Source organism: Melanotaenia boesemani, chromosome 13 (assembly GCF_017639745.1).
Source record: "Melanotaenia boesemani isolate fMelBoe1 chromosome 13, fMelBoe1.pri, whole genome shotgun sequence".
In the NCBI taxonomy this organism is placed as follows: Eukaryota; Metazoa; Chordata; class Actinopteri; order Atheriniformes; family Melanotaeniidae; genus Melanotaenia; species Melanotaenia boesemani.
Window position 1 is genome coordinate 21283902 of NC_055694.1, and position 11223 is coordinate 21295124.

An 11223-nucleotide genomic window follows, 5' to 3' on the forward strand; every position below is an offset into this window, starting at 1 on the left:
ATTTGTGTAGGGCTTATTTGAGAATTACTATAATGACCTTAGTAAAATGAATGGAGATATCATAAATTTGAAATTATTTTGGTTTATTTGTGTTTTCATGTAGAGCTTTTATGTATATTTTATTAGTTTTTGTGGATGATATTTTGTAATTATGGTTCTGTATGTATTGATTTTGGGAATTATGTTTGTTATAATTTTTGTTAGGGAGAATGTTGTATGTACATTGTTAAATGTTTTTGCATTTATAGCCTGCTGATGTAGACCCCAGGAAGAATAGCTGTTGCTATGTCAGTAGCTAATGGTGGATCTAAATAAAATAAACAATAAACAATAGCAACAGCAAAATATGCAACATAGTTACAAGACACCATTATATAGCTGAAATTAATAGTAATCATATGAACAATGTAGTTTTTTCAGCTGCTGTCATGCATTTGTTACAGAAATTGATACACACATTACTAATATTTACAAGGCTTTACCACAGACTAAACTCAAGTGAAGAGGTAAAGAAGGGATGTTTTCATCTCAAACAGCCATTTTAAGGAAAACTATATGAGATTTCTACCAATAAAGCATTTAATAATTATCACTATTGTTGTCATGTTATGTAAAAATACAATTTTTCTAGCAGTTACCTGGGGGGGCCAATGATTCACAAAGACAGTTTAATGTTCAGTGTTAAACTTAATTTTGTTCCCGTCTGAAAAGTCAAAAGGATTTAGTCAAATAAGCCAGTTTGACCCACAATCACCCAAATAAAAAGGAATCAGACCCAGATGCCTCTGGACTTTTTAAAATAAAAATAAAAGTGGTACCAATGCAATCATAAGAAAAAGATTTACATTTATTTATCTATTTTATTTGGAGCGTTCCCAAAAGAGTTTATGGAAATGGCACGTTTTGATTGTCTGTTGACACCAGAGCCCTCGATATACTCAGTGCTTTGGTTGACGCGAAAAACTTTCGAATAAAACAAAAGAAGAAGAATTCGTGACAAATAGAAATAGACGTTGTGTACCACGTGATCAAACACGGAAGTAGCGTCTATAAAACATAAGAAGACAGAAGACAACGGGACTTTCTTGCTGTTTAATTTTTAGACATTTGTTTTAATTCATCAGAACATTTTGACGTCGTTATTTATTATTATTATTTAAGCCAAAACCGAGAGTGGTGGCAATGACTCAGGCTGAAAAGGAGCAGGACAACGGGAAAGAGAAGGAAAAGGAGCGAGAAAAGGAGAAAGAGAAGGAGCAGCAGCGCGGGGTGAAAAGACCCATAACTCCTGCAGCAATACCTGAGCCTCTCCAGGAGGTGAGATAGAAAGTCAGGTGTTTACCCGTTAGATTCGACCACATTAACACAAATCTGAATCAAATTTTAATAATGAGAACTAGATGGAAATGTTACATTTGTTAAGTTTACATGGTTCTACTTCAGATAAACTATACAAATTCAGATGGATAACACCTCCAGTTAATTAGTTAATCGCTCTGTTTAGCCAAGAATTGCATTTTTCTGGAGTGGTTTGGCTCCAGTTGTAAATGTGTATAAATATGCTCTGATCATAGGGCAGGAACGTTCATTGAATAATTTGAGGATTATGAAAATTCTGTAAATCATATAGTCACCAGATCTCAACATATCACCTGTGTAAGACTTTGGACCATCTTTTACATAACATCATCAAATATAAAAATGATTATATGTCCTTCAGAAGAATCAGGTATTGCATTCCTGCACGAGATTGCCAAGTCACAACTTTGCTTGTGCAAGCCCGTTGTGACTAAATGAGAGCAAGTCCCTACAGTAACTGTATTCCATAATCTTATGGAAAGTCTTCCCAGAAGGTTGGATGAGTAGTGGTATGATGTGCAGTTGTCCTCATATTTTTGTTCATATGGCAAACTTTCTATGAACTTCTACTTTGCTCTTTCTATGTAGTGAAATGTATTTTCTTTATTTATAAATGTATAATTTTCCCTTTTCACAGCAAATACAGAGCAGTTTTGTTGTTGTCATTCACCCTGGTTCAAGAACTCTCCGCATTGGTCGAGCGACAGACACTCTTCCGGTTACGGTCCCTCATGTAGTCGCACGCAGACATAAACAAAGTGGGCAGCCCAGATATGAAGATGCTTGGCTGTTGAGAGAGGGTCTGAATGTAAGTCACTCTTTACCACATATAGTAACAATACAAACTCTTTGTTGATCTGACACCACATTTTTTTTTCATATTTGTGTCATTTTTCATTTACTCGCATTTACTTTGTATCCAGCAGAAACCAGAGAGTAATGAGCAGAGACAGAATGGGCTTAAAATGGTCGATCAGGCCATCTGGTCAAAGAAGATGTCAAACGGTGTGCGAAGAACTCCTGTGTCTGCTGAACAGGTTGGTTTATGAAAAAGAGAAATGAAGGAAGCAAGTGAATGAATGAATGAAATTCTGCAACATTCACAGACGGTACCATTGTAGCTTGTGGGATGAAGAAATATGATCAAGTGGTGATCACTTTGAATTTTCATCATTCTTTTACAATCCTATTATAAGTAAGAAAGCCTTGTCTGTCATGTAATGTGATATCTCTGGCTGGGAGACCAAGCTAGTTGCTCTTAGCTTGCATAAATGTATATATCCTACAACAGATGTTGTGTTTATGTGTGTATGTCCAGGCCAGAGCCTATAACTGTCAGATTCGTCCAGCAGTACTTGACAGCAGCTCCAGGGTAAAGTGGACAAATACAGGTCACCATCCTCCTTATCTGGTGGGAGAGGAGGTCAGTTCATGTGTCAAAAACATACATAAAGAGTTTCTATTACCTAAAGTCTTTGTGTAATCCATTTTTACTCACCCCCTTCTGTCCTGCTATTTTGCAGGCTCTTTATGTAAATCCATCAGACTGTTACAACATCCACTGGCCTGTTGTCAGAGGTCAGCTTAATGTACATTCAGGTCCTGGAGGCTCACTGACTGCAGTCTTGGCTGATCTTGAGACCATCTGGAGTCATGTCATTCAGAAGCATCTGGATATCCCCTTGAAAGATTTAAAGGTTGGAGAACTCTCTCCAGTGCTTCAGAAGTCTTCCTTCCAGGGGACATGCTGAAATTAGAAAACAGTAAATGTTAAAATAAAATATAAAGAAAAGGTTTGTAGTCATACTATTTTGAAACAGCAAGACTACAGTTGTTTTGCATTGTAAGGTTTCCTAGAATACAGTTAGAAACGCTGTTTAATAAACACTGGAAATGAAATCAAACACCAATAGTCGAAATATCTTTCTAGCATTTATTTCTTGATTTTTGTTATTGGCTGGTAGTATTACAGATGCATCCTGTTGGTCCCGGACATCTATAACAGAAACCACATCAAGGAAGTTGTCAACATGTTGCTGCTTAATATGGGCTTCTCAGGTATTGCACAGTCATGCAGAACTATACACAAGGCACTAAAATACATTTGAGCCACTATGAATTTGTTTAGTGAGTCAAGTTAATTAAAAACATTAACTTAATTTTAATCCTCTGTGTGTGTGTCTGCATGTGTGCAGCAATCATTGCACACCAGGAGTCAGTGTGTGCTACATTTGGCAGCGGGTTAAGCAGCGCTTGCGTAGTGGACGTAGGTGACCAGAAGACGAGTATCTGCTGTGTGGAGGATGGAGTATCCCATCGGAACTCTAGGTGGGGTTAACCACACAAAAAAATCCAGAAATGTCACAAATAACGAAATTAGAACTTTAAATAATTGCATATTTATGTCTTGCATTTTCACATGTATTATGTGGTCTGGCCCTTTGCCCTTTATTTATTTTTTTTAAACAGGTTATGTTTGGCTTATGGTGGTTCAGATGTGACCCGAACGTTTTTCTGGCTGCTGCAGAGGGCAGGATTTCCCTACAGAGACTGTCAGCTGCCCAACAGACTGGATTGTCAGCTTTTACAGCATCTGAAAGAGACTTTCTGCCATCTTGATCAAGTGTGTGTTGGTTGAGGGGTGGTTTTTAAAAAAATTGCTATACACTGATCACCTTCATAGTAAAATTAGTAGCTAATTGAAGTTCTTTGTGAGAGCCTGTTGAGAATTTTGCTGTTACTTTAATAATTTCTTAATCTTTTCTGTTTTTTTCTCTACAGGACATATCAGGGTTACAAGATCATGAATTTCAGACACGTTTCCCAGAAGCCCCAGCCATTTTGTACCAGATTCGACTTGGAGATGAAAAATTACAGGTATCTTTTTAAAACATTAATTATAAATACTGTTTAGGATTGGTGCAGAAATACTCTCTGCATTGTTTATTCTCCTGTTATTTCAGTAACTATTTAATCTGTGGCACTATTTCTGCCTTGTATTTAAGGTCTTGTTTGTCTTTTTCTCATCTGTAGGCACCCATGGGTCTTTTTTACCCAGCCACATTTGGCATCGTAGGTCAGAAAATGACTTTACTTCAGTATCGTTCCCAAGGTGACTCAGAGGATCCTCATGATGAACACTACCTGATGGCCACGCAGAGCAAACAGGACCAGGTAATACACAGATATGTCACTTTATACATTACATGAAATTCCTGCCATTTAGATAAAAAGTTACTAGTTCTTGCCCTTGGTTTTATTTGCTTATTATATCCTTCTCTCCCAACAGTCTTCCAAATCTTCTGCAGACCGTAAGGCTGTTTCCAGAACAGGTGGGGGTTTGGATGGTGAGATGAGCAGTCAGGTTGGAGTTGGTGAGATGTCAGACCTGCCCAGGGGCAGTGGGAGTAGCAGCGGAGGAGGAGGGATGCAAGGGGAAATGGAGCTGGGGCCTGCCCAGGCGGAATGTCTCATTGGTACAGGAGAAATGGAGGATTCCCTGACTCACCTTTCCAGGAAGACTGCTATCATGAGCCAGTTTGAGAGCAAAGCGTTGGGCCTGGACAAAGCAATCCTGCATAGCATCGACTGCTGTGGTAAGAAAGTGGGTAGGGGAGAAAAGAAAGAATAAAGTAGTACAACAGAAATTAGTTTAAGAATAAAAAAAAATGGAAATGGTTTGAAAATTATTTAAGTATGATTTTTATTAAACATCTAAATATCTTTAATGATGGAAAAAAAATAATGTAGGCAAAAACTGGAGCAAGAGAAGAAGACAGCTGTTTCCATATTACTCAGGACGTTCTGTTTTACTTGTCCTTTTTGTTATCAGCATCAGATGAAACCAAACGTAAGATGTACAGCTCCATCCTGGTTGTGGGTGGAGGGCTCATGTTTCACGGTGTTCAAGAATTTCTTCTTCATCGCATCATCAACAAGATGCCACCGTCCTTTAGAAGGCTGGTTGACAATGTGGAGGTCATAACGCGGCCGAAGGTAACACAGGATACGCTGTATTCACAGTGGCCTTTGTTTCATAAGTTAGCTATGTGTCGGGATGTGTTTAACGCTCCATGTGTTCTCAGATATGTGGTGTGTGAAAGTCTGTAAATCCTTTTTTATAATTTTATTTCTGCACGAGTTATTTAAAACATTATCAGAGTTTTAAAAATATAGAGAAACCTGTTATACAAATTTAACAAAACTATTAGACATTTTTTAGTGAAATATTAATTCAATAATTATAGATTATGTGAGTGAAAGTAAGTCTGGGATTAATCTTTCTTTTGTACAAATTTGACTTTCACAAAACATTAATTTCATCCTTTTTTTTTAAAAAAAAAAAAAACCTTTCCTTGATAATTTAATGTTTGAGTTGTTTTACTGCACGTCCCACTTTTTGTTTGGATTCATTTCTTGAACTGACATTCTAACATATTCATTTTATAATCCACTGGTAAATTCAATCAAAAAATGATTGAATTTCTTCTGAAGTTTTATCTTTTATATATGCATAAATTGGGAATTTTCAAGGGTTCACAAACTTTGACACAACAGTGTGTTGTAAATAGACTTAATGGTGAAATATTTGAAAATCAATCCTTGACTCTTTTGTATACTGATGTGTATGCTGTAGGACATGGACCCCCAGCTGATATCGTGGAAAGGGGGAGCAGTGCTGGCGTGTCTTGACACCACACAGGAAATGTGGATCCACCATGGGGAGTGGCAGCGCTTTGGTGTCCGGATGCTCAGAGAAAGAGCTGCTTTTGTCTGGTGAAAATGTTCACCATATACTTGAATCTGGGACTCACATGGTGACGTGAGATGGGCTGAGAGAAAAAAAATGAAAACTCTTTACACTGATAACCTTAGATGTCATTTTTACAATTTGTAAAGCATTATTGCGTGAGGAAAAGTGTGTTGGTTGCTTGTATTATAAATATGATCAACATGTAATAAGAATTTCTGTGGTTCTGTAAATAGCACTGTATGTGCTTTTAAAAATTTTACAGTCTGAAACCATAAATAAACCCATCAATCTTAGATAAACAGTTGGATTTGGTAGAAAAAAAAACTCATTTATTGTTGACATGTAGGTTTTAATTGAATACTTTATCTAGTGTGAGCCAGATAAGACATATCTGAAGAATATATTTACATTAGTTTTCAAGACGTCAATTTTCCAACCCCTGAGAATTAAAATTTCTTAATATGATTGATGCTAAAGAAAAGATATGCAATACCTGTATCTACCTGCTCTACATAGAGGCAAGCTGTATCATTACAAAGTGTTTAAATAATGAAATGAGCCAAACTTAAGTAATTTTTTATTCAAACATAAGGATATAAAACAGACAAACTTAGATGATTCCAAGCCAGGATGACTGAAATACCAGTGGTAAATATTTCTAACAGACTGATGCCACTGTGAATTAAGTCATTGCAATGCAAGAAAAACTGAAGAAGTGATGCAGACAGCTGCTGTATCAGCCATTCTGGCCCCTACAAGTAGAATTTCCCAGAAAGGCGTCACTAGACTGCTCATGGCAGTGCCAGCTGATGAAGAGGGGCTTCAGCACTGTGATGTCAGCATCTTTGTGAACTCAACACTGTGTTGCTGTTTCTGTGCAAGGCCCCATGCCTACACTGCATGTGTAGGCATTTACCTAAAGAGAAGTAAAAATGGTACACTGGTGAAATAATCTTGCATTTATATCAAGTGAAAATCATGGTAATACTTTAGACAATTCATTATTTTTAAAACATTTAGGTTTTGCACTAAAATTTTACTTAAGTTATTTCTTCAGTAAACCTAATTGAACTTCATCTTGAGAAAACACATGCTAACAGAAGAAGCACCACTGTAACATCAGACAGATAGGATATACAAGCGTAAATATTATATATACACAAGAGAAGCCCAAATAAATAATAGGGTTAATACAGACTATATGTAATTATTAAAAACAGCACCACCATGTACAAACATATTTGCAGCTAAAATAACAAGCCAAGATGAAAATAATATATGGTCCCTCACAAGTAACAGACACAGTTGAGAAACGGCTATCGTTAAAATGAGACATGTGAAGCGACTAACTGGACAGCCAACACTGTCAGTGACATGAGATAACATAGTTTATGTTATTTCCACATTCTCTTCTTGCTTTAGCTTGCATTTCACAATATCAAAAAGGTACAGATTAAATTAAACAAGGGTTTTATATAAGTGATGTTAAAAGAAACAATTCCTCACCTTCCTCATCCTCCTCCCCCCATAGGTGGAGGGTTGATACCTCCACCATGGACTACTCTTCCCATCCGCCGTCTGCCACCAGGGGGACCTGGAGGACTGCAAAACCAAGCAACAGAGCAACAATAAAGAGGATGAATGGTATAAATATAGAGCCAATTCATTTCCAAGTGAACAGCAATATAGTTAAATTCTTCAATTATATGAGGAAATTAATAGGACTGGGTATAGTTTCTAAATGAGCTAGTGGTTCTACAGTCATTTTTTTAGCAGACGCTTTTATCCAAAGCGACTTACATTTGAGAGGAAGAACAACACAAGCATGAATTCAAACAAGATGGGACGTCATAATTAAGTGATAGTCAGACCGCTTTTGAGTCCAGTTGGACCCAGGTGCTGTCATGTAGTGCTAGTGCAGTGCATATAATTTTTTTTTTTTTTTCTTTAGTCATTTTATTTAAATACAGGATCACGATTTCATCACACAATATCAACTTGGTCATAAGTGCATGATTTCATCACATAATATCAACTTGGGCATAAGTGCATGATTTCATCACACAATATCATCTTGGGCATAAGTGCACACAGCTTCTTCAGTACTTGGTTGAGCCAAAAAGCTGGACAAATCTTTCTGACTCATTTAGTTAAGCTAAATGTGGAAATGCTCCTTAAACAACTGAGTCTTTAGCTTGGTCTTAAAAGTGGATACGGACTCTGCGGATCGGACGGAGTTTGGTAGATCGTTCCACCACCGGGGAACAACAGAGGAGAAGAGTCTAGCTACTGATTTTGCGCCACGTTGTGGTGGGAGCACTAGGCGTCTTTCACTGGTAGAGCGTAAGTTTCGATAGGGAGTGTAGCTCTGGATTAAGGAGTGAAGGTAGACCGGAGCCGTTTGGGTTATTGTTTTGTAAGCCAGAAGCAGAGCTTTGAATTTGATGCATGCTGCAACTGGAAGCCAGTGAAGAGCAATTAGCAGTGGAGTGACATGAGCTCTTTTGGGCTGGTTGAAGACCAGACATGCTGCTGCGTTCTGGATCATCTGCAGAGGTTTAACTGAGCATGCAGGCAGGCCAGCCAGTAAGGAGTTGCAGTAGTCAATGCGTGAAATGACCAGAGCCTGGACCAGGAGCTGGGTCGTGTGTTCAGTCAGGTAGGGTCTGATCCTCCTGATGTTGTAGAGAGCAAATCGGCAAGACCGGGAAACCGAGGCAACATGGTCCTTAAAGGTCAGCTGGTTGTCTACCATGACACCAAGATTCCTGGTAGAAGATGTAGGCACTAGTGTGATTGAGTCAAGCTGCACACTTATCTGTGGTGGTAAAGAAGGACTGGCTGGAAAGACAATAAGCTCAGTCTTGGACAGATTTAGCTGAAGGTGGCGATCCTTCATCCATGCAGAGATATCAGCAAGGCATGCTGATATTCGCATTGAGACAGTTGTGTCATCAGGTGGGAAAGAAAGGAAAAGCTGAGTGTCATCTGCATAGCAGTGGTAGGAGAAACCACGAGAGCTAATGACTGCACCGAGTGAGGAGGTGTATAGGGAAAAGAGAAGAGGGCCGAGCACCGAGCCCTGAGGCACCCCTGTTGTCAGCCCATGTGATCTGGACACGCCCCCTCGCCAAGATACATATAGTGGTAACTGGTTGGTTCCAAAAAACACTTCACCAGTTATTCATGGTCCCAGTTAAAACATTAATTCAGTTCACACAGTAGTACAACAGACTGGGTTAGCCTCAGTGTTTAAAATAAAGGGCTGTGTAGAACATGACCCTAATAAGTTTGTGACAGTAATGAAATGAAGGCTCCTAGGACTTACCCTCTGCCATCACTGAAGCGTGATGAAGCATAGGTGCCATCCTTTGACAAGTCAGGGTGAATTATAGTCTTAAAACTGAAAGCACAAAGAAAGTCAGTGGAAAGCAATAATGGGACAACTCAAAAACATTTTCCTTTAATGGTCTGATTGTGACAGGATATCTACTAATCAGTTAGCTTCTTGAAGACAATCAAAATTTAACTGAGATAAGTGTACCTGCAACATATAAATGTTACTGGTGATAGAGCATAAATACATGCAAACATGAACATTTAGCACAAATTACTGCTGTAATTAAGTAAACCTTCACAGATGCCTTTATGTGGCTGCAAACTATATTTTTAACACTCAGCTTTAACAACAACATACACATTAAAACATAAGAAAACAACTTAACATTCCTGTCACATTTTAATGTATGCATTGCCAACAAAATACAAAACAGTATTATGTTTCCATTAAAAACGTTTTTATATTACAAGAAAAAAACAAATGCAAATAGATGGTAAACCTCAAAACAAAAAGTAATTTAGAGCATAAAATGGCTCTTTGATTACATTATTATTGTTTGACTTACAACAAGCCGAAAAACTCCACTGCTCCCCAAAAAAGATCAACAAGTAACGACAGTCGCCACGGTGACTGTGCCCTACTGTCCAGGACCTGACCTGAAAGAGACGGACAGAGACACTGATTAGTAGAAAAAACAAGAAACATTTTCTCTGCAGCCTACCACCTAGCAGGTTACTTTGCTCATCTTGATGCGACAGTGGACACAAGCCAACAGGATCGGAGCGTAAATGTAGATGAACACAACATGGCCCAGTTCCCAAACAGATCCTCTAGTTTTTATTATTATTGTTTAGTTTACAAACTTTCTGTATAAAAGCTATCGATGCCACTATAAACCAACTTGGGAATTCGGGACATAGCTGCACTGAGTAATATTTATTACATTACATAAATTTGTCAATAAGCCCTGCTACACGGACATAGCCAGGCTAGCTAACAACCAAGCTAACTAGCTGTTTTCAGGCTGACACATCGCTGTTTTTATTTATTTATTTTTATATCCCAAATATAATGCTGTATCCACTAAAATGACAAATATTAGCTATAAGGTTAAGAAAATAGTTGTAACGATAGGACAACTCACCGTTGGACACGTACACCATATTTGAGAGTGAAACACAGCTGTGTGTTTACGCTTGACGTACTTGGTTCCGCTTCCGGGTGTTGTTTCGTCATTCTTTTGCGCAGGTGCACTCGTCGTGTTTGTTTTTTTATTAAGTGTGAACTTATATTTCCTGTTTTTCTTTTCTTTTTCTTCTATTGTGTTTGAAAAATGAACCTAATAAACTAAAAACTAAGTTTACAATGTCAAAATTAAGCATTAAATAATTGCTGGTCATCACAAAGCTGCGCAATCTTTCAAATGACAGTCTAACCCTGTGTTGAACAATACATTTAAGAAACAAACAGGCTTTTGAAAACATTTTTAAGTCAGTAAAGACACACTTGTAAATTTTCAGAGACATGATCCAGTTTGGAGGTGGCTTTTTCCCCCTTCACATGTTATGTGTTTAGATATTGTGAAGAATTTTAAAGTGAACCTCCTTTACCTTTTTAGATATACAATATTTATAAGGTAAAAGCCAAGCTTTCTTCCAGTTAATATCCTGAATTAAAGAATTCAAATAAAATTTCCCTCTTGGTGTAATCTTTCGTGATTGAGAGATCTGACGCATTTGTTTGTTGTCACATCTTCTGTTCATCACCTCAA

The 11223-nt window shown here is 37.8% G+C and overlaps 2 protein-coding genes across 4 annotated transcripts; one reads left to right on the forward strand and one right to left on the reverse strand.

The window, feature by feature from the left end:
- Positions 1 to 707: 707 nt before the first annotated feature.
- Positions 708 to 6837, forward strand: actr8 (actin related protein 8). 2 transcript variants are annotated; one of them, XM_042004433.1, is made up of 13 exons: positions 708 to 1317; positions 1997 to 2167; positions 2283 to 2396; positions 2678 to 2782; positions 2883 to 3056; positions 3324 to 3417; positions 3555 to 3687; positions 3829 to 3982; positions 4141 to 4236; positions 4393 to 4533; positions 4649 to 4955; positions 5192 to 5355; positions 5996 to 6837. In XM_042004433.1, exons 1-13 carry the CDS (start codon positions 1183 to 1185, stop codon positions 6137 to 6139), a joined length of 1932 nt encoding a protein of 643 aa, XP_041860367.1. In that variant the 5' UTR covers positions 708 to 1182; the 3' UTR covers positions 6140 to 6837. The 2 variants fall into 2 exon arrangements, with proteins under 2 accessions (XP_041860367.1, XP_041860368.1); XM_042004434.1 differs by having other exon boundaries at positions 2286 to 2396.
- On the reverse strand, positions 6673 to 10699 carry selenok (selenoprotein K). Of its 2 annotated transcripts, XM_042004435.1 has the most exons (5): positions 10597 to 10699; positions 10018 to 10108; positions 9441 to 9515; positions 7619 to 7714; positions 6673 to 7028 (listed from the first exon to the last, which is right to left on the reverse strand). In XM_042004435.1, the coding sequence occupies exons 1-5, from the start codon at positions 10613 to 10615 to the stop codon at positions 7025 to 7027; spliced, it is 285 nt and encodes a 94-aa protein (XP_041860369.1). In that variant the 5' UTR covers positions 10616 to 10699; the 3' UTR covers positions 6673 to 7024. The 2 variants fall into 2 exon arrangements, with proteins under 2 accessions (XP_041860369.1, XP_041860370.1); XM_042004436.1 differs by lacking the exon at positions 6673 to 7028 and having other exon boundaries at positions 7615 to 7714.
- Positions 10700 to 11223: the final 524 nt, after the last annotated feature.

What these genes read in the sequence shown, in the direction of transcription:
- actr8 (XM_042004433.1), top strand. Translation starts at nt 1,183, where the DNA reads ATGACTCAGGCTGAAAAGGAGCAGGACAACGGGAAAGAGAAGGAAAAG. An exon ending in TCCCCTTGAAAGATTTAAAG is followed by an intron (nt 3,057 to 3,323) that starts GTTGGAGAACTC and finishes ATTGGCTGGTAG; the next exon opens with TATTACAGATGCATCCTGTT. An exon ending in CTTTCTGCCATCTTGATCAA is followed by an intron (nt 3,983 to 4,140) that starts GTGTGTGTTGGT and finishes TTTTCTCTACAG; the next exon opens with GACATATCAGGGTTACAAGA.